This window comes from Choristoneura fumiferana, chromosome 24 (genome assembly GCF_025370935.1).
Source record: "Choristoneura fumiferana chromosome 24, NRCan_CFum_1, whole genome shotgun sequence".
Lineage (NCBI taxonomy): Eukaryota > Metazoa > Arthropoda > Insecta > Lepidoptera > Tortricidae > Choristoneura > Choristoneura fumiferana.
In genome coordinates this window covers 9,513,099-9,536,876 of record NC_133495.1, presented here as the reverse complement: position 1 = coordinate 9,536,876, position 23,778 = coordinate 9,513,099, and the positions used below count along the sequence as shown (strand labels likewise).

Sequence of the window (23,778 nt, the reverse complement as noted above, 5' to 3'; positions counted from 1 at the left end):
ATCAAGGCTTAATTTATTATTATTATTATTATTATTGTTAGCTAAAGGCTTAAACAATAATAATATTGTCTATTGCTTTATCTTGCTGCATTGTTATCTGAAGAAGCGGGGTCTTCTGATACAGGTATCCTGCATACCTACTAGAAGGTCCCTAACCTTCTCGCATGTTCTTCTGATTGATTAATAAATTCATTTCATTTCAATTAAGTTTTTGATTGCGCCCGCGCGAGCTACGTCATCAGGCGACAGCGGGGGTGAAGGCTGCCCCGCGACGCCGGCATCGAGCACCGTACATTTGCCGCTAACAGCCAGACCGACCACACGCGTGTTTTAATAATATTGTATATTTTTTTACTTCATTATAAGCTTCCAAAAACTCATCGTTTTAATTAAACTCTTATGTACGCTCGTACATTTTTATAAGCGAAGATAAAATATTATCGCATCTGCGTAGTGCGTGACACGCTTTGCGTCGAGAAGTACAGTCGGACAAATCGTAGGTAAAAAATAGATTAAACGAGATGACTATTAGTTAGTTCATCTTAAGTTTAGCAATAACAAGGAGATTATTGATATAAACAAACAGCTAGTTTTCAAAATGTGTATATTTATCGCCTTATCGATGCTTCCTTAGTTAGCTTCAGATTGGAAAATAAATTAAGTACTCCATAAGAGTTTGTTTGACATGCTAGTTGGCGATGTGTTGTGAGGTCCGTTTGACTACAATACAATACAATAACTCTTTATTGAACACCAACGCCATCTAGCGATCACCTGCCTTTGAAGTAACTTATTTGACGATGACAAGATTGACAAGCAAGGGCATCGCCAGCCGGTGGCCCATGAGGGGGCAAGTTGATATGGAGAAAGAGAAAAGTATGAATTGTAGGTATTTATTGGAATTGGTGAATTCATCCGAGTTTCAGTTTCGACGTACAGGAATGATCGATCAAGCAAGTCAAGTCAAAGGCTTAGGACTGGTTTGGTTGCTTTACATTCTTTTTTAGGATCTCTAGGGAGGGGGCAGCTGCCCCTCCCTGCTCCCCCTGGCGGCGCCCTTGTTGACAAATTACAGTTAAGATCTTGATAACAACATTAACGCCCTACAGTAAAACAAGCCAAGTTCGCCTTTGTCAGACACGACATGTAAGGAAAGGAAGGACATCATTATTATCATCATCACAGTAAAACTAAGTTAAAGTCAAATAATGCACAGTTTCTTCAGTCACATGGTCATCCGGCATCACATTGATAGCTTTGAGTTCCGGTTCTAGTAGGGGCAGGTCCATTTCCGGTTCCGGCAGACTGCCGTCCGAGGACTGTTCCTCGGTGTTCGAGTCCAGTTCTACTGTTTCTTGCGCCTCGTTACCTTGAGTTTTCTTTCGTCTGTTCCTAGAATGATAAATATATAATTTCATCAATCTATCTATAAATTTTTTTTTTTTTTTATAGTGGCTACATAATCTGTGAAAAATTCAAGTGTCTAACAATTACGGCTCAAGAGATAAGAGCCCTGTGACAGACGGACAGACAGAAATACAGCGGAGTCTCAGTAATAGGGTTCCGTTGGCACCCTTTGGGTACAGCACCCTAAAAAAAAACTGCTTATTAAGTTATTTTCCACTAAATTTATTAATCTTCGGTGTACACGAAAAACAGGGTCGGTATTGACATGCCGGTAATTATCTGGTCGGTATTTATCAGGATTGATCATCGCGGTACGATGCATACCGGTCTGATATATAGTGACATGGGTTTCAATGTGCATGTACACGAAAATCAGGGTTGGTATTTCCATGTCGGTATTGTCCGGGCCGGTAAAGACTGTCACTCGCTAATTCGCTTGGCTGTCGGCGGCCCTCGTGTCTTCTACGTAGGTATCTCCTCATTTTTGATTTGATCCCGTAGAGAAACCCCGAGCATAGTTTAGTGCATAACTAACAAAATGTATTATACTCGAGTACAAAATTAGGCTAACTAGATTGACAACTGAAAATTTTACCAGACATAGCAAAAAAAAATAGACAGGACAAAATTGTCGATAGACAAATTTGTCGACATAACCTTGTGTAGACGCGGAATGAAAATGTTTGTCACTTTTGGACTTTATTTTCATAGCTTTAGGCCTGAAAACGACAAAAAGGATAACAACAAATAATAACGTAACGAAAATTTTACAATAACGGAAAAAGTTCCAAGCAATCCGATGGCAGTTAAGTCGAATGACATACCTATATGAAATGTCAATAAAAAAAATGGCGGACGCGTCCTTCCTGATGTTAAAGAAAGAAAGAAAATACATTTATTCACAACACAAGACAACTATATTAATTAGGTACAAATAAACAACACAAAGGTATGTCATTGTATATGTGTGATTGTGTTGTTGTGTATGTGCATTGGGTTGATTTTCAACATTATTTTCGAAATCTCTCAAATAAAATATTTTTATTTCGTATTGAGTTTTATTCTAACATCGATATTAAGTTTTTTTTTAAATATCGATATTACAGCACTGGTGTAACTGTGGCAACATTTGTGTGTTATTAACTGTCAAGTTGGTTCGCCTAATTCTGGACTCGAGTTTAGATTTGTCTGGTACTGACTGACCTTTTAGGGTACGGTTGTTTAAGGTGAAAGGTGCGGTGGTGCAGTTTCATACTGTTGCTCTGAGTGAACCGTTTGTCACACAGGGTACACTGGAAGGGTTTCTCCCCTGTATGAGTCTGAAAAGTAGGCACTGTTAGTTAAATAATACTAACTATAAATAATTTATTGAATCAGGCGTTCCTTTGCGGAGGTCCATGTCAATGAACTAAGACAGTTACTTAGCTCACCCGCGACCTTATGATAGATATAGTCACTGGTAGACTTTGAACATGAAACTACCGTGAGACTCACTCATATTAAATATATTGACCCGGATAACTCATGTCTTAAATCGAGTTCCATCCACCATCCACCATCCACCATCTTGCTCGCTAATCCTGCCGTGAAGCAGCAGTGCTTGCACTGTTGTGTTTCGGCGTGGAGAGTAAGACAGCTGGTGAAATTACTGGCACTTGAGGTATCCCATCTTAGGCCTTTAGGTTGGCAACGCATCTGCAATCCCCCTGGTGTTGCGAGTGTCTATGGGCAGTGGTGATCTCTTACCATCAGGAGACCCACTTGCTCGTTTGCCATCCAGTCGAATAAAAAAAAAAGAAGAGTTTAGCTCGACATGTTTCGGCGCAGTGCGCGTGTTGCAGCAGCCGCTGAGTCGCGTTGCTCCGAAGATGAAGGGCTACGGATTAGCCCGAAACATGTCGAGCTAAACTCGATTTAAGACGTGAGTTATCCGGGTCAATATATTTAATATCACTGGTAGATGTCACTGCTGAACCATATTAATCGTTAAGCCGGGTCCAGACGAGTGTAACGTGTAATGAAATCTATCGTGTAATGTAACACGAATTCTACGTGTGGACGTCACTACGAGCATTACATGTAACGCTCGCGCGGCGCTCGGTGTTGATCCATCGGCTGTCGGTTTTTCGCGCGAACACAAAGGCGCTCGCAGTGCTCGTGCTCGTTTGGCTCGTGTGCCGTCCACACTGTTGACGCTAAATTACACGTAATGTTACATTACACGTTACACTCGTCTGGACCCGGCTTTACAGACACCATGAACAATATTAATTGTTATAGTTACCACTAGATGTCGCTGCTGAACAATATTAATTGTTACAGTCACAGTGGTGACTGTAACAATTAACACCACCACCACCACCTAGTGAGGTGTCGCTGCTGAACAATATGAATTGTTATAGTCACCACTAGGTGTCGCTGCTGAACAATATTAATTGTTATAGTCACCACTAGGTGTCGCTGCTGAACAATATTAATTGTTATAGTCACCACTAGATGTCGCTGCTGAACAATATTAATTGTTATAGTCACCACTAGATGTCGCTGCTGAACAATATTAATTGTTATAGTCACCACTAGGTGTCGCTGCTGAACAATATTAATTGTTATAGTCACCACTAGATGTCGCTGCTGAACAATATTAATTGTTATAGTCACCACTAGATGTCGCTGCTGAACAATATTAATTGTTATAGTCACCACTAGATGTCGCTGCTGAACAATATTAATTGTTATAGTTACCACTAGGTGTCGCTGCTGAACAATATTAATTGTTATAGTCACCACAAGATGTCGCTGCTGAACAATATTAATTGTTATAGTCACCACTAGATGTCACTGCTGAACAATATTAATTGTTATAGTTACCACTAGGTGTCGCTGCTGAACAATATTAATTGTTATAGTCACCACTAGATGTCGCTGCTGAACAATATTAATTGTTATAGTTACCACTAGGTGTCGCTGCTGAACAATATTAATTGTTATAGTCACCACTAGGTGTCGCTGCTGAACAATATGAATTGTTATAGTCACCACTAGGTGTCGCTGCTGAACAATAATAATTGTTATAGTTACCACTAGGTGTCGCTGCTGAACAATATTAATTGTTATAGTTACCACTAGGTGTCGCTGCTGAACAATATTAATTGTTATAGTCACCACTAGGTGTCGCTGCTGAACAATATTAATTGTTTTAGTCACCACTAGGTGTCGTTGCTGAACAATATTAATTGTTGTAGTCACCACTAGGTGTCGCTGCTGAACAATATTAATTGTTATAGTTACCACTAGATGTCGCTGCTGAACAATATTAATTGTTATAGTCACCACTAGATGTCGCTGCTGAACAATATTAATTGTTATAGTCACCACTAGATGTCGCTGCTGAACAATATTAATTGTTATAGTCACCACTAGATGTCGCTTCAGCCCCACGCTGGAGTGAAACTGTCGTCCGCACGCCTCGCACGGGAACATGGTGCTACGACTGTGCATGTTCTGATGCACGGCTACGCTGCCAGGCTAAAAAAATAACATTTTCATCACACTTGCTCGTCATTTATATATTATATGCCTGTATACTAAAGGACAATGGCCTAAATTATTCCCGCAGGGAGGTAACGAATTTACGTACAGTTTTTCGTCCCCAGGGAGGAAAAGTTTAGTATTAAAATTTGCAAACAAGTTAGTAAATAGGTAGGTACGTCATTTCAGACTAAAGAGGTTTCAAGTCAGCCAACGTATATCACTTTTCACACTAATTTACTTACTTCAGCTACTTATTTTGTACAATGTATACATACGTTACTTATTTGCATATAAATAAACTAGCCGTTACCGGCGACTCCGTCCGCGCAAAATATGTTTATCGCTATCCCGCGGGAATTACGCAATTTTCCGGAATAAAAACTATTCTGTTCTTCTCCGGGGCTCATACTATCTGTATACCGAATTTCATCTAAACCGGTTAAAAGTGGTTTATTCATTATTTATTTACTTATCAATAAAAATTACAGCATTACTACAGTACGTATTTAGACGTGATTGAGTAACAAACATCCAAACATCTTCACAAACTTTCGCATCTATCTATCTATATAAATTAATAAAAATGAATCGCAGAAATGTATGTACGCGCATAACTTCCGAACGACGGCACCGAATTGGATAATTCTTTTTTTGTTGTATTCCTTATTGTTTGGACAAGGTTTGTGCTAAACAAAATAAAAAAAAGATTGAAACGGGGGTGAAGCCGCGGGCAATAGTTAAGCTAGTTTATAACATTAGTAAGATAATACTTTATCACAAAAAAAATCTGGACCTTGATAAAATTTTAAACAGCATTCTCGGACCCTACTTTAGACTAATTAGAGACAGTGCCGGATTCTCACCGGCTAAAAAACCCATCTGCACGTCCCCGATTCCATAGAGCAGGGGTGGCCAACTTGATTACACCCAAAATCTACTGTTTACTGACGAAATACTCTGCGATCTACCAATTAAATACTTCTTGAAATCTTAAATGAAACAGCATAGTTCAGTATTTATATTTTTTGCCTTGCCACGATCGACTGGACTAATAGCCGCGATCGACCGGTTGGCCACCCCTGCCATAGAGCAGCGATATAATGGAGCTATATTAAAACTAATAAAAGCGGGTAAAAAAAGTCTTTACTGCAAGCGAAGCACCACAGATCTCGCAGATGTGTCTCTCTGTGGAGGGATAGAAGGAAGTTCGCGGGTGCTCCGCTAGATGGTGCTTCATACAGGCCGTCTGGGTGTCAAAGTGTTTGCCGCACTGAAAGGAGTCAGTAGGTACTGTATTAATATACGCTATATATATAATAGATCGCTAATACATATATAATAAAGCGGCAATTACACTAAGTCGTTCGCCGCATGCTGGATGCGGCGATCGCAAAAGTGTAAAGAAGACGGTAGTATAATGAGGGCTATCGCGTATGAATTCGCCGCTAGAGGCGCTAGTGTAGCGTGAGGTTTCCGAAAAGTCAAATCTCATTGTTTTTGGGTGAGCTACGCGGGTTTATTTATAATTAGAATAATTTTGTGAATATTTTGCAATACCTGAAATTAATTATGGCAAATATGCGTTACGGGGCAACGAATGTCTGTGTTTTGAGACAGTTTAGTCTTTCGGAAACCTTTGTCCTCCTTTTTTTTTTCGAACAAATCGGGACTACGCAACACTGTGGCATACTCGATTTTTTTTTTTTTTTTAATATTAATAACAAGCTAACCACTATACTTCAGGCATGACCTTTGTCTACAGTGGCGCCAACTGGTGAGCGCGAAAACGGTAGCCCATTAGCCTAACTAGTTTGATTGAAACAAGTTCGGCGACCGCGATAGGTGAACGACTCCCTGTAATCGCCGCTTTAGGCTGTCTATATACCTATGTTTTTTTTTTATATTTTGTGCATACTTAACATTTCCATCAACAGTAAAAAAAAGATGAATTTAATGGCGAAATGTAAAAGATTGCGAAATGCATAATTTTATTACTACTGTAAAATACTACTACTAAAGTTAATTAACGAAATTGTAAACTATATACTTTACCACCCAATTAAGGGTGGTTTTACAGTGACGCTTACGCAAGCGCGGTTGGTAAGCGTCGCGGGTCACGAGCTTTACGTATCTTGGATCGTTACATAGTTTAAAGCTTTGGTTTCCTAGGACAAGCGGTGCCATCATTGTAGCGACCGTAATAAACGATTAACAAAATGGCGCCTGTTTCCTAGAGAGCGATGTCAAGTGACACCGCTCGCGTGTGGTGGTGATAAGTCCCGTTTGTGGTATTTTGACTATGAGTGAGAATCACGAAAGTTTAAAACGTTATAACTCCTCATTTTGCCATATCTTAATATTATTATGAAAATATAGATATACAGATAATGTTTAGCGAAGAGAAAATTTAAATCGGTTCAAAATTGGATTTATAGTCATTTTTTGAAAAATCTATATACCTGTCTTTTACTCAAACGCTTTTCTCTATGCAGCAAGTATGGCGGTACTGGCGTGTGACGTGACATGCCAGTATGTCTTTCTCTGTCTAATCTTGGAATTACAAACCTTTATAACTTTGTTATTTGTAAAAATAGCTTAAAAATTGTTTTTCTATTCGATAACAGGCATTGTGTAGTTTTAATTTATAAAACATATACAAAATAGTCAAATACCGTATTACCGCACTCTAGGAGGAGGAGGAAGAGCGGTATCAATTACGGCCGCTATATGACGGCACCGCTGATCCTAGGAAACAAAAGCTTAACGTTCGTTTCGTTTGATCGTTTACATAGTTTTACGGGCCGCGCTTACCAACCGCGCTGGCGTAAGCGTCACTGTAAAACCACCCTTAGTAGATGCGGGTCTCGACGATGAACAGACCTATAAATTACCAAGATTAAAACTTTACCTGATAGCAGGAGGTCGGTTTTCTCCGTTTCCTCTTCGGCTTTTTCCGTCGTTTCGTATCCGAGGCAGTGATCTGCTCATCGTCAGGTTTCCTACAAACAACAATCGAGAATGATCTCAAAATGTCTCATTGTTGAGGTTACCGGCTCACTACATACAACCAAATGTCATATACCAAGTTCCTAGTACGCCGCAATGTCAAAACAGATTAGTTTCAAAATGTCAAAAAAAAAAATGAAATGACTTACATCTAATTCTTAAAACACCAAATTCTTGACATGACTGCAATTCAAATTAACTTGATACAAAAATGTCTCAAGGTTAAAACGAACAATTCTCAAAATACCTAAAACTCGTTCTGAGCTGCAATGGAAAAATGTCTGAATTTCGTAATCATTGTTTTTCATTTATATAGCGTTGAATAACTAAATTAATTATCAACTTTGAATTCATCCAATTTATCTTGTTACTATTTTTATTAAAAATACATTTAAATAATTCGATATTTGAAGGGGAGTTGTTCTTTTTACCAATTATATGTATATTTTGGAAATCGGATGTAATGTGTAAAGGTTATATAACATTTTAATATACGGAAAAAAATCTATTTGAGATTTTTGACATTTTGGAACTAATCTGTTTTGACATTGCGACGTACTAAGAACATGGTATAATGATATTCGGTTGTAGCGAACCGGTAACGTTATGAGCTAGCGAAGCATAATTTGTAGATTATGATTATGAAACTATTGTACTGTACTGGTCGCATTTGCCAACAGATTCAATTTTGTGAGCAGTTTCGATATCTAATTACTTATATGGATTTTTTCTCAATTGAATTTAAGATTTTTTTTCTAATTGAAAACGTACCTTTTCCTCAATTCTTTTGTTATCTGAAATAAAAAATGTTATTAGTTGACATTTGATAAATTATTGTCTCTGGTATACAAATGTTTATTTTTTTAAGCACCATATAAAACAACTAGCTTTTGCCCGCGGCTTTGCCCGCGTGGAATTCGGTTATCGCACGCTGTTTCTTCGGGAACTGCATTTTTCCGGGTTAAAAAGTAGCCTATGTCATTCTCTGAACCATAAACTATCTCTATGCCAAAAATCACGTCGATCCGTCGCTCCGTTTCGACGTGAAAGACGGACAAACATACAAACACACACACTTTCGCATTTATATTATTGGTATGGATTTATATGTAATTTTAGAGCTGGTCGCGATTTTGATCGAGTCCCGATTGTTGAACTTTAAGTTACTCTGAGTTATAGACCACTAGACTTGTTTTTTTTAGGTTTTTAATGGAGTCGGGTTTTTTATTCTTAGACTAATTCACCTACTTTGGCTCGTAGACGTTTGCCGAGAACTTTTCTTGGAATCGTAATCTCATCTTGTAATTCGTGCCTAAAACAAAGGTTTAGAGATTATCACTATAAAGGTTAAAAATGAAGATAAGTATGAAAGTCAAAACTATGGACTTCGGCGGCTCACCGACTAAAGCTGCGATCCCACCAGTGCGAGGTAGCTGAGCGGAGCGAGGATGTGGAACGTTGTGACTGTTTCCGCCAGAAATGTTTGTCATAAAATCGCACTCGCTTTGACGACCAGATGGCCTAGTGGTTAGAGAACATGACTACGAAGCTTGAGGTCCCGGGTTCGATTCCCGTGTCGGGGCAGATATTTGTATGAAAAATACGAATGTTTGTTCTCGGGTCTTGGGTGTTTACTATGTATTTAAGTATGTATCTATCTATATAATTATATTTATCCGTTGCTTAGTACCCATAACACAAGCTTTGCTAAGCTTACTTTGGGACTAGGTCAATTGGTGTGAATTGTCCCGTGATATTTATTTATTTACCACAGCTCTGGTGGAAACAGTTCAGTGGAGACAGGTTTTTGTAGATACAAAACAAGGGGAGGATCTGTGATAGGTATGCGTTGCGAACAATATGTGTTGTTTGAATTTTACGCACCAAAGGCAACTATTAATGACTGAGTACTCGCAACATCCTCGCAAGTCGCAACGCAACTCATTCCTCGAGGTTAAGGCTCTATTTCCACCAGAGATGTGCGAGGAATGTTTTTCATGAACCAATAGAAACGGTTCATTTACAAATAAATAAATATTATAAATATAATGGGACACTTAACACCAATTGACGTAGTCCGAAACTAAGCAAAGCTCGTACTATGGATACTAGGCAACGGATAAACATACTTATATAGATAAATACTTACTTAAACACATATTAAACATCCAAGACCCGTGAACAAACATTCGTATTATTCATACAAATATCTGCCCCGGCCGGGAATCGAACCCGGGACCTCAAGCTTCGTAGTCGGTTCTCTAACCACTTGGCCATCCGGTCGTCAGCTCCGCTCAGCTGTTTCCACAAAACACATTCCTTGCAACACATCCTGCACATTATTGGTGGAAACGCAGCTTTATTCCTCGTAACATATTCCCCGAGGTTAATTCAACATAGTTTAAACTAACCTAACCATAAAAAAATCATTTTTAATACAAGCTTTTTTTGCTGACTGTACTTTTTGTTGACTGTACTTGCATTCTCACCCAAACTACATTTGCATACCAAATTTCAAGTCGATGCTATTAACCGTTGAAGAGTTCCGTCCTGCGGAGACGATCCTGGCTGGAACTACCAGGATGTCACTACTAGATTATTGTATTGTCACGCGATTTACATAAGTATTCCAAATTTCAAGTCAATCTGACTACTGGAAGTTGGTCAAATTTTACTTACAATATTTGACTACAGACAGACGGACAGACAGACAACGGGACAGGTGAAACTAAATAAAAGCTTTTAAAAACGCAATGACTCACTCAACACCCTCTGTGTGTAACACAGAATGAAATTTATGTTCTTCAAACGCCTTCCTAGTGTCAAATCTGATGTCACATTTCTCACAGTATGTCTCCACTTCTTCGTCGTCATCGGGACTGTCCTGAAAGTAAGGATATATAAGTCAAAAAGATGTATATGTTATTTATTAGTTCACCTAAAATAAGTAACTAAAATCTCTTGCGAATCTTCTTGTGTTTGTATGTCGGTGTACGGACACGTCTTTCAGGTCGAAACGGAGCGACGGATCGACGTGATTTTTGGAACAGAGATAGTTTATGGGCCAGAGAGTGTTACAGGCTACTTTTTATCCCGAGAGAATGCACAGTTCCCGAGGGAACAGCGCGCGATAATCGAATTCCACGCGGGCCAAGCCGCGGGCAAAAGCTAGTACACACACACAAACATCACGCCTGTATTCCCATGGGGTAGCCAGAGCACACGAAACGTTACCGCTTCGGAGACACTTTTAGCAGTTTTAGGTTTAAAGTTTGACAAAAAAAAAGGTACACTAGTTAGTGACAGGTTGCTAGCCTGTCGCCTAATCCTTTGCCACCTCTTGCGACATCCACGGAAGAAATGGAGAGGTGTAATTCTAGTCGGACACCACACGGGGAAGCTAGTAAATAAATTCAAATCAAATTCAAATCATTTATTCATTAAATAGGCCGCAATGGGCACTTTTACACATCATTTTTTAAACTACCAGCGCTTTCGGAAAGACCATCATTGCCAAGAAGAATGCGCCGCAAGAAACTTGGCAGAAAGTCATTTTTTTAAAATAAAATAATTACAATTATATACAATTAAAGAAAAAATTACAAAATAATAAGAAACAAATAACACGGGACACTTGACACCAATAAACCTATTCGCAAAGTAAGCAAAGTTTGCGTTATGGGTACTAGGCAACGGAAAGACGCACTTAAATAGATATACAGATACATATACTTATTTACATATTTAACACCTAAGACTCGGTTTTTGCATACAAACCATCTGCCCCGACCAGAGATCGAACCTGAGACCTCAAGCTTCATAGTCAGGTTCTCTGACCACTGGGAACTCCCTGGTCGTCGAAAAATCGGCCACACTTAGTGTAGGGTTTTGTATTCAAATTCGACAAGCTATTGCCCGCGACTGCGTCTTCGAAAAAATCACTTATCGCTATCGCGGGAACTATGCAATTTTCCGGAATAAAAACAATCCTATGTCCTTCCCAGGGTCTCAAACTATCTTCATATTAAATCTTCTATCTAATCTAATACTCCTTTTAAATCGGTTCAAGCGTGAAGAGGTCATAGACAGACATACTTTCACATGCATAATGTTCTTGTTATTTTTAAAGTGACAACATTACTGGAGGTTCGCCGTTAGCTCTAAAAACAGTTCATCTGTACTGCAGATCTGGTCCCACTCCCTCCGCCAGTTCACGGTGGAAGCAAGCCGGTTCCAACCGAAGCAACTGGAGGTCTATGGGGGGGGGCGCTATGTCCAAAAGTGGACGTCCTACGGCTGTTATGACGATGACGACATGCAAACTTTCACCGGAAGCAGGCGGAGTCACACGCAACAGGTATAGGTAGTGCCACCAGAGTTGAGGTCACGCACATAAGAACATGTCGTGTTATGACAGCAGGATTTTGTCTTTTACTCATTAATTTCATTCCTTCTCCTTTTGTGCAATCAGTTTTTTTTGTAGCTGTGTGTGTAATCATTCACTTCAACTCTCGTGGCACTACCTATACTCTATAAAACCAAGATACTAAAGTGACAGTATGAAATGTCAAATGTAAAAATAATGTGACCAGCATAATACGAATAGTGCTGCTCTCTGATTTCGGTTTTCGACATTATTGCAAATAATCGATAAATCATATATTCTACTTTCCAGAGTCAAATGAAATTTAAACATCAACATCTACAAAAAGTCGAAATATCTCCTAAACAGTGGCATTTTCATTAGACCCATTTTACCTTTTTTAGAATGACTTTAAATACGTGTGTTAGTACGTCACAGATCCGTTCATATCTTAACATTTTAAACGTATAAACATAGGTACTTACTGAAACTCTTCGGTAATTACCGGTTGTGGTACATCACTATTTATGAGATGTTAAAAACAGGCAACACATGAAACTTCATTTTAGTATCTTGGTTTAATAAACAGAGTATTATAGTTACTTACAAATTCGTGGTCCACATGTTTGACTCGCTTGTGCTGGTGCAGCCCTGTCTCGCTAACGAACGAAACACCGCAGGCGGTGCACACATGCTCACTTCTGTGCGCCGTGCGTAAGTGTGTGTAGTATGTCGACGCGTGCCTGCGGAGTAAGGTACAGTTGAAAAAACTGTGTTTTGTTGTTTTAATGTTTATTTGGGCACAAACGGTACCATTATTCTTAAGGTCACAGCTCATTAGATCCACCCGGCACCCGACCCGCACCGCCTCGCCGCGAGCGGTTAATATTCTTTTATGGATTTGTATGGGCATGCGCTCATTACATCAACTCCGTAGCGTCACTGGATCGCCTCGCTTGGCGAGTACTTCAATTTATTAAAAATCTTTTCAAACTTAATTTGATTAAAACGATATCATCTTATTATTATTATTGTTAGCCTATTCTGTCCCACTGCTGAGCAAAGAACTCCCTCCCCCCAATACTTCCCCTGCTCTCTGTCCCCTGCATACAGAGGCCAGTCCTTCAAGAAGAAGTTCAGTTTATCCCGCCATCGCCGTCTAGGTCTGCCAGGTCGCCTTTTCGAGTTGGTGGGCATCCACTCGGTGGTTATGTTGGCCTAAAACTCGTCTGGCATGCGGCAAACATGGCCAGCCCAGTCCAACTTCAGCTTAGACGCCGATCGACCTACATCAGTGATTTGGGTTATGGAGCGCGGGGCGATGTTCCGGATCCAATCATCTTACGAAAATTTAATATTTTTTGTGTTTTAAATATCATCGTTTTTTTTTTCTAATTGATTAATCATTCATTAGGTAGAAACCAGCTAGAGTGCACTCTGTTTTTTAACTCGATACCTACTCTTTGGCTAATGTCAATCATCCGTGCCCGAAAGTCTCGGGGTATGTTCATGAAAAACACATTCCTCGGAACACATCACACATTTTTGGTGGAAACACAGCCGCACTAACCTGAATTCCTCGTTGCAATGGATACATTTCCTAGTCATGCCGCTGTGATATTCTTCGTGGAGTAAAGCCGAATTTCTGAAAAAAAATGCAAATTTTATATAACTTGTAAGTTACATTTGTATGAAAGGAAAGTTTTTTTTTGTATGTCACTAATCAACTAAAGCAGCGATATATTGAAAACAGTCCAGCCGTTTATGCTACAAAGGGGACCAAAGGAACGGTCGAAAAACAGAACCCTTTATCGGGCAGTCGGCAAAAGAAATGCTTGTATGTATTTTATTAACCTAGTCCCACACTACACAAGTAGTAAGTACTATGGATAAACGAGACTGTCTCTCTTCTTCTTCAGCGCGTTTTCGCCCACCGTTGGGCATAAGCCTCTCCAACCTTTCTCCATCCACACAGACTATCTGTCTCTCTCTTCCAGACCGGTCCTGCTGTCTCCACAATGTCATCGGACCATCGAGCAGGCGGTCTGCCCACATTTCTTTTGCCTAGCCGGGGTCTCTACTCCAAAACGCGCTTGCTCCACCGTTCGTCGTGTCGTCGGCACACGTGGCCGGCCCAAGCCCATTTCAGCTTCGCGACTCTATGTCCCACATCGATCACTCTCGTGCGTTTTCTAATAAGCTCGTTCCGGACACGATCGCGTAGCGTAACGAGATTGTACGCTGCAAGGCTACTACGAAACTCGAAACTCGAAGTTCGTGTCGTGCGGTCCCTCTCGCTCTCGTATTAAATAGTATAAGTGTCAGAGGGACCGCACGACACGAACTTCGAGTTTCAGAGTAGCCCTGCTGTTTTAATTTATCGAATCAGGCCTTACTTTCCGGAGGTCCATATCAACACGGTATACCTTTACTTGCCCGAATTTCATGTGCTATAAATATTCGCCCGCCATAATATTGTTTCTTATAAATTCATTTTCACTACTCATTGTTTACCATATTAATCAAATGACAGAATCTTTGTTTCCCGTAATATTAATTTCAATAATTTTATTTTTCATAATCATTGTAAGCCATAAGTATCACATGCCATAATATCATTTGCCATGCATGTAAATGGTGAGTATCGACACTTTATACTGATAAATCTCATACGTCAAACAAGCCTTTGAATTAGGTAAATTTTAATCACATAGATTAGGTTAGGTTAGAATTGCGACATTTGATATGTGCGAGCGAGCGAAGCGAGCGAGCAAGACGGTTCGGAGCAGAAGCGACTCGGATAGGTTAGGTTCCAAAGTTAGGTAGTTTGTTAGGTATTTTTTTATAGCAGCCCGGATAATAAAGATAATAGATAGATTAGTAATAGAAAAAAGCATTTTTAATCAATCATAATCAAAATAAACGCTATTTAGTATGGCGTTTGAATATTCTATTAAATAATATTATTGCACTTAATAATATGGAAAACAATACGTATTGCATTCGTATCAATATGGGATCTAATTTTCGGGAAAATAAGAATATATCAAATAAATTTTCTAGTAAACGAAACATTCGGGCAAATGAAGTTTCGGGCAAATGAAATTATGGCATATAACTTTCGGGCAAACAATGGATAACCTATCAACACACACGCCATACACATACAGTTCCAGTTAGCGCTGCCCATAGTATTTTTCAAATAGGCGTCCACCCGCACCGTGCAACTAGCGTACGCCCTTATAGTTCATTGTACACTCCTTAACATAAGTTGTGTCACTCACTCCAGGTTGCAGACGAACGGGCACCGCAGGCACTGGTACTTGGTGAAGTGTTGCCGCATGTGCACGCGCAGGTGGCTGTCCCATTTGAAGCGCATACGGCACAGGCGGCACTCGAACGCGCCCAGTGACTGCACAGTACAATAATAGGCTGTCCACTAACAATAAAGGTATCATAAAGGAGTAAATTGTTATTTTGGCGAGGGTGCTATTTCGAATACAGAGCGAAGCGAGGGATTCTAATGTAGAATCGTGAGCTCTGAGCTCAGTGACGGATTGAAAGCACGCCGCCCGCAATTCTGAATTATTTCTTTGAAAATTCAAAAACTAAGTATTTTTATAAGAATCGGTGATGCTACGAAACTCCAACAGACTTTAACATTTAGGTACTTGCGTTGTGAGACCCTATTTAACAAAATTTCAAAGCTCTAAGTCAAAATGTAGCACCTTGTGGGGTGTTTAGACAGTAATGGTTCTTGTGTGAAAATATAGTTTCAAAAGATTGAAAAGGAAGTAGAAAAATAGGATCGCCATTATATATTTCGGAGCGGTGTATGTAATGTATGCATGTAAACTCTTTATTTTACAAAATAAGTAACAAACACAATTGACAGACATTGAGATATATGTACAAAGGCGAACTTATCCCTTGAAGGGATCAATACCAGTCAACCTATGATGAGAGGAGCATTCAGGTGGTCACAATTATATTTAATATGAAATATGAATTCTAATGCTTGAATAATAGAGACCACCGCTCCGAAATATCTCGCACCTTCAGGACTGTAATGTCATTTTCACTTTATACCTGTTTGTTTTGGAACAAAGTTTATTATTGAAATGACAATATTTCGATTTGAGTCACTACTGTTCTGAAGGTGCGTCAGATTCTGATGGTGACTGTACATTTATTCACAACAACACAAGACACAAAAATATTATAACTAATACCTAACATACCTATACAGCACAAAAACCCTAAACGGAAAAAAAATGTTCTTCATGCATCTTACCTCACCATGCCTCAACTGCAGATGTCTCTGAAGCATATCCTTCTTAGAGAACCCCTTAAAACAATCCTTACACTTATGGTTAGCTTTCAAATACTTTGGATCATCTGATCTATATCTGAACTCCTTCACAGCTTCTTCTTCAGTCAATCTGTACTTCTTCCAGTTACTAGCATCTAGAAACCTTGTGCGTCTGTTAACTTTCCATGTATTCAACTCACAATTCTTACTTTTTCTTCTTGCCGTAATGTTTTTAGTCTCCAATTTCACTATTTCCTTCTTAATATCGACAAATACTGTCTCTGGATCAGGGTTACTTATACTATTGTTAATACTTTCTGTTTCTCTTTGGTCTTCTGGCTTGATGGTATCGGGCTCTGTGACCGTATATGACTGCACCTGATTGGTTACTGTCATTATTTGTAATGGAGATAAAAGGTTTTTGGCATTCCTGTCTATTTTGTAAACTGATTCGTAAGTTATCTGAAAACAAATGGAACACTTTTGTGAATGAAACAGTGGCGAAAGGTAATGGGGGCGAGGGGGGCGGCCCGCCCCAGCTGGTACTTTTAGGGGGCGGCAAAATTCCATAATAAAATATTGAATAAAATATTGATAATTAATTATTTCACATATTTGTCGCACCTATGATTCAGACTGATTAAAACGAGCACAATATTTTCCATTACTTAGAATGTGACGAAATCCTGGAATCCCTTTTCTATGAATGGTATCATCAGCCAAATGTGTGGTCTACCACCCTAAAGTTGATAATCAACTCAACTTCAACTTTTTTGCTTAGTGGCCATCGGTCGCTTTTGGTTAGCGTCCATAATATGTCCAGTAAAACACTTATAGTCCTCGAAATACACTTTATTCAGCTAGGGAGCTGTGCTTGCATGCATACATGGGAATGTGTGTGTCTACCCTACATCAATCACCTTTTATTATAAAAAGCAAGAGAGTTCTACCCACTTAATTATAATGTACATAACAGTCCATTACTGCCAATGACACCTGACAGCAGCAAAGTGTATGTTGTGTCAGACCGGTTGAATAAGGTTTCTAAACGGAGGTTGTCGGAGCGAGTTTGTTGCATACCTGGAATAGACATACACAAAACATAGGGACAGCACAAAACATAGAAGACAGTACAAAACATTTTGACATTACAGATCGGATCAAAGGAAGTTGATAATCGTTTGCATATCACAAAACAATAATGTCAATAGACGTGTGTGTCAACTTGAAAGTTTGACTTTAGCAACATATTCATTTCATAGGAACTTGTTTAAAGATTTATAGACCATTTATTTGGCTGATGGTATGATGACAGCTTAAAAGTGCTATGAGAATTCTGACCTCTGGTGATCACCATCAGTTACATAATTTTTCATGGAAGGCTTATATATATACAGAGAGAGTAAGACAGCCGGTGAAATAACTGGCACTTGAGGTATTCCATCTTAGGCCTCTAGGATGGCAACGCATCTGCAATACCCTGGTGTTGCAGTTGTCTATGAGTGGTGGTGATCTCTTACCATCAGGAGACCCACTTGCTCGTTTGCCATCCAGTCGAATAAAAAAAAAATATATATATTATGATAGGTATATACTACACACTAGCAACGCACCCTGACATTGCTTGGGTATAGTTTTTGAGAAATAAAGCTGGAAAATGTGAAAAGACCTTTTGTTTGATAATTGCACCCGCGTGAAGCTGGGGCGGGTTGCTAGTTAAGTATAAATGTTACTTACAGGTCCTCTCCAAAGCATCTCCCGTAAAGCTTTCTGGCCGCAATAGCACTTCTCTTTAAACTTGTGAAACTTGTGTAGCATTGTTGCGCATTCGTAGCAGAAATAATGAGGTAGCACATCATTATCACTAACCTGTAAAAATAAAAAGGGTAGATACAAAAATATTTATTATTTACTTTGGCACGGCATCAGTGGCAAACTAACGGTGGGGTGGTTAAAATATATTGTATAGGCCATAAGCAGTAAATGTTGCTATGATACATGATATCTAAAATGAATAAAATGCATTGTATTTCATATCCTATAATTTAATTTAGTAGTTTGAAATTAGGACCATTATTTTTTCAATGCAACATTCAACTCGTTCAGGCGTGTACAATTGTCTCTATGATTACATGAGACATGACTGTAGCTCTTCACTGGTGTTGCAGCTTGTTTTATTCACATCAGGAGCCATCCTTAAATCAACTTATTTAAGCAATTCTGGGATCTTTCTTATCTATGATAGTATTAAGATTTATCAACCAGACAGAAACCATTCGTTTACCAAATGGTTTCAAGAGCTTTCCTGTCAATGGCATAATCTGTAAACAGATTGCTATTGTTGTTTCTGTACTACATAAATGCTTAAACGAATAAGTCTACCTATTTTACTTTGCCTGTAATTATGTACACTAGATTGACGTAGTTCTTGGCAAATATACTTACTTTTAGGGCCATAACTTCTTCATAATATGATTTAAGTTGAAATCGATCGAGCTTGTACACTTTGCATTCGGTTCGCAAACAAATGCGACATATTTTGAAATCAGCCATTTCCTACAATGCAATGAATGGAGCAAATAATTTAACACCTAGAGAATGAGTAATTTAAACATTTTGTTGTATTCTTAATTATTTTGTAGAAGTTAAATAACTAAATAATATAAAATTAGCGATCGCTACGCTCGCCTTTACATTACAATACAGACAGACACGGGGGGGGGAAGCGTCTGTCTTGGTGACAGTGACAGGCAGTGACAGCGGGCGACAGTTTTAAAAGATGGGGCCACAGAGTACTTTATACATATACTCATGCAGACGCTCGACACTCGTTTCCAATGTCAAATCTGGTCACGTGACATTTTAGCGTTAAAGCTGAGAATGTCTTCGCTGGAAAAAAATTTTTCAATTTCATCAAAAACTTATATTTTTTTTTCCATTCACTCCAATTTCTTTTATTTGTACCCCGCTTATGTGAATGCGGGGCACTATTGCTACCTAAAAAAGTGGAATCAATTGTATTTTTATGTTAATTTGATTGGCTTCGGCTGAATTTTAAATTGTATGATAAATTGTAATAATGATTTTAAGTATATTCTTAATAATTTGACATGTACAATTTTTAATTTTCTGAATAAATTAATACTTATGAATATGAATAAGCAACATATCACCTGATTAAGTAAAGGATCATCGTTTGGTTCCACCCTGTATACTCGTATTATAACTATAACAATAAGGGGCTGTTTCACCATCCATTGATTAGCGTTAACCGACGGTTAAATGTGATGCCGTCTCCGTCTATTCGAACAAAACAAATAGAGACGGCATCACATCTAACCGCCAGTTAACACTAATCAATGGATGGTGAAACAGCCCCTAAAAATGGCAGGGTTCTCATGACACTAATGGCGGTGACACAACAAGACGTCCACCCACTGACGAACAAAGGCCTCCCACTTAGAACGCCACAATGGACGACAACTCGCCACTTGCATCCACCGGTTACCCGCAATTCTCACGATGTCGTCAGTCCACCTAGTGGGAGGCCTGCCAACGCTTCGTCTTCCGGTTCGCGGTCGCCACTCGAGTACTTTTCTCCTCCAACGGTTATCTGTTTTTCGACCGATGGTGCCCGCCCATTGCCAGCTTCAACTTGCATATTTATGTTTACAGCTAGTTCCTTGTAAAGTAGTAAATTAATTTCATTATAACTTTGAAGAATACATTTTTAGCGAGGAAACCCCCAACCGATGGTTAAGCAAGGTAGAATAGGACAAAACAATGAATGGGGCTCTTTGTCTCTGGGGTCGCTTAAGGTTGGAGGGGCCTCAACCCTCTTTGTGATTCCAGACAAATGAGGCGCCATTGATTAGAGGTAGTCGCTGAACACAAGCAGATAGCTTTAAGAAGAACTAGAAGTGACATACCGAAAAAAAATATAACCTAACCAACAAAAGTTGGAAAACCGCCGACTTTGTATCTTCAAAGTTCAATATCTCAAAAACGGCTGAACCGATTTTGATAAAACATGTCTAAGAACCATCGCTAGAAAGCCTGCTATCAAATAAAAAAAAAACGAATTAAAACCGGTCCACCCGTTTTCGAGCTAGGGTGCCACAGACAGACAGACACACATAGCGGTCAAACTTATAACACCTCTCTTCTTGCGTCGGGGGTCAAAAATATGACTGATCTATCTTTCTGCTGACTTTAGGGTCAGCACATCCAGTCGTAATTCAGTTTCGGTGTAGCGTCGACAAAAAATTGATGAGACTGTGGCTTTGCGTAGCCACCTGAGTTGGTCATTAACGTATGCTTCAGCGCTACTTCTATCCCCGACAAAATGCTGGTATAGCTAGAGATAGTTTAGTACAGGGTTTCTCAAACTTATGGCTCCACGTACCCCTGTTAAAGTTTCTAGACGACAGCGAACCCCTAACCCCAAAAGATAGAATAAAAAATACAAAGACTCCAAAAATCAAGCTTAATCTTCTTGCCATTCTTGCAGCCACCATCACGTAAACCTTGTCGCGAACCCCCTACCGTCGAATAGCGAGCCCCTAGGGGTTCGCGTACCCCACTTTGAGAAACCCTGGTTTAGTAAAAGGAGCGGCCAAACCGCGGAATCGCTGTCTCCGCGTCGGTGGCGATAGCAGGATTGATTCCTATTTCGTCGTATTCTTACTCTCACTCCTTAAGGTGGGAACCGACGATTTGTTCCTGATTCGACATTTTCCTAACTTATTAGTTCCTATCCTAACTGTCCATATTGCTAAAGGTCACAGCGCATTAGATCCACCGGCGCCTTGCCGCGAGCGGTTAGTATTCTTTATATGGTTTTGTATAGGCATGCGCTCATCACCGTAAACTACTTCAACTTTGCCCTCTGGCCCCAACATTGCCTGATTTGATTTAAAATCTATCGACTTAGCACTCTTATAGGTTTTAAACTTTTATTTACACGGGCGCATAAAAGTTTAAAAACCTAAAGGGTGCTATGTTATCGACTCTAAATCGAACCAGGCAATGTTGGGGCCAGAGAGCAAAGTTGAAGCAGTTTACGGTACATCAACTCCGTAGCGTCATCGGATCGCCTCGCTCGCGAGGTGTCCACGCGCGGACGGCGAGTAGACCACTCGGTGGCAGCTCGCTGCTCGTATGCTTGCCTCGTGTGAACCGCGAGCGGTCGGCGTGGCGCTCCCCACCCTCATTTCATAATAGACTTACCCCCTTATTCATAAAACTTAACAAGCCTATGTTAACTAACAAATGCTTTGTCCCTTTCTAACAAATACAAATGTCGAAGTGACAGATAAGGACAAACGAATTTTTGCGGCATTTTAACTAAAATAGGTTTGATTGTCGTTTATGAATAAGGGGGTAAGTACTCGGAAATTCGTGGACCACGCGACGTCCAATCGTTGACCACGCGACGCGAGGTCCACTCGTTGTCAACGCGGCGTCCACCCGTGGGTCCCCTGTCGACAACAAGTGGACGCCGAAAGTCGAGGCGGTGCTGGTCGGGTGCCGGGTGGCTCTAATGAGCTCTGTGACCTTAAATCGAATACACGTGTGCTTGCTGAACGAATGTTTGCGCGCGTGTCAATGCCCCTTGTTATGCATTGTGACTGATATTTGTTTATCCGTAAGGTGTGGTAGCAATCCTACTTTTTGCAGCTAAAAAATAATATTATAATTTATATAAAAAAAACCTTTAGGAAAACCTGAATTAATAAGCTTAATATTAGCTAGCTGTTTTAAGTGGCAATAATGTCCTAATTAATGTATTTTTGTGCGTATCGAACCATACCATACCTACCATACCATACCATAACATATAATAATATACCTATATATCTATATATATCGCATGCTTAGTAATAAACGGTCTTAACTCAAAAATCGTAAATTTTGGCAAATCGAGTTTAAAGTTTGAGTAATTAGCACTTCTCGTTTCCGTTGAATTATTTGGTAGGATTTAATTTTATTTACTATGTTTTTTATAATTCCTAACGTTGTATATAATGTCTACTTGCAGTTTTTTCTTATAAACCAATTTGTTTTTATATATTTAATAATATTGCTAAGGTTTAAAAAAAACATTGCATTCATATATCACTTTATTACAAAATGTAGCAAAATGTAGCGAAATAATAAAAATAATAAATGATGCAAGTTTTAGTACAACACCAAGTATTCAAGGATTATTTTTAATAAAACGAGGCAATCCGAATTACATCACTTCATTTTGCGTTTGATTTTTGTGCTAAAAAGAAGTAAATCCAAATATGCTTTTATTGGCTTAAAAGTTATTCAAAATACTCATTTTCCTTCTTGCAATAACGATCTATCTTCAAATGGCTCACGAAAGCCAACTTCTTGCTCGCAACTAAGTCGGAACATGACTGAAGTTAGCTGCTTTAGCACCAAATGAAATTTGCAATTTTGTTAAAAGTAAAACGCATCAAGTCGTGCTATCTCTTTATAATACCCGATTTAGGCTGGTTTAAGAAAGAGAGCCGATAGTGCTCTCAGATATAAGCCGTTTTAGTACAATAACTAATTTTTCGCCAATTTTGAGTTAGGCCCGTTTATTACTAAGCATGCGATATATAAACTAGCTTTTGCCCGCGGCTTCGCCCGCGTGGAATTCGGTTATCGCGCGTTGCTCCCTCGGAAACTGTGCATTTTTCCGAGATAAAAGTAGCCTATGTCACTCTCTGGCCCATAAACTATCTCTTTGCCAAAATCACGTCGATCCGTCGCTCCGTTTCGACGGACGGACAAACATACACACTTTTGCACTTATAATATTAGTATGGATATATCTCTCTCAATATCGTTCGCGGTCTTTCAATACCAAAGATTCATCCTCTCTGTCTGTCTGTTATCTCTTAACGCTTAAACTGCTTAGCTTGAGCCATTGGGAGGGCATAAGATCCCGGGAAGTGATATAGTTATTACTTCTTATGGTATAGTGTTATAGGAGTTCTTTGTGTGTGGTTGGTTTTTGTGTGGGGTTAGGTCACAGGGGTTATGCAATCTTTACTCAGTTTTCTGTTCAGACCTTTAGTGAACGATGGTTCAGCAATTAAAATTGCGTTTTTGAATGTGAAAATATTATTCGCAGATTAAAATAGAAGACAAAAGTAGTAAA

General features: G+C 39.3%; 1 protein-coding gene across 1 annotated transcript; it reads right to left on the bottom strand.

Annotated features, from left to right (window-relative positions):
- Nucleotides 1-587: 587 nt before the first annotated feature.
- On the bottom strand, nucleotides 588-19,343 carry LOC141441511 (uncharacterized). The gene is made up of 14 exons (XM_074106271.1): nucleotides 19,065-19,343; nucleotides 18,357-18,488; nucleotides 16,602-17,081; nucleotides 15,592-15,719; nucleotides 13,878-13,952; nucleotides 12,915-13,050; nucleotides 10,707-10,828; nucleotides 9,193-9,256; nucleotides 8,716-8,738; nucleotides 7,847-7,937; nucleotides 6,086-6,208; nucleotides 4,822-4,932; nucleotides 2,611-2,726; nucleotides 588-1,392 (listed from the first exon to the last, which is right to left on the bottom strand). The coding sequence occupies exons 1-14, from the start codon at nucleotides 19,170-19,172 to the stop codon at nucleotides 1,191-1,193; spliced, it is 1,911 nt and encodes a 636-aa protein (XP_073962372.1). The 5' UTR covers nucleotides 19,173-19,343; the 3' UTR covers nucleotides 588-1,190.
- Between the last annotated feature and the right edge of the window lie 4,435 nt (nucleotides 19,344-23,778).

Excerpts from the sequence above, each read along its gene's own strand:
- LOC141441511 (XM_074106271.1), bottom strand. The coding sequence starts at position 19,172 with ATGGCTGATTTCAAAATATGTCGCATTTGTTTGCGAACCGAATGCAAA. Across the intron at positions 17,082-18,356 it reads AGATGCTTTGGAGAGGACCT|ATAACTTACGAATCAGTTTA; the intron begins GTAAGTAACATT and ends ATTTGTTTTCAG. Across the intron at positions 10,829-12,914 it reads AACATGTGGACCACGAATTT|GACAGTCCCGATGACGACGA; the intron begins GTAAGTAACTAT and ends CCTTACTTTCAG.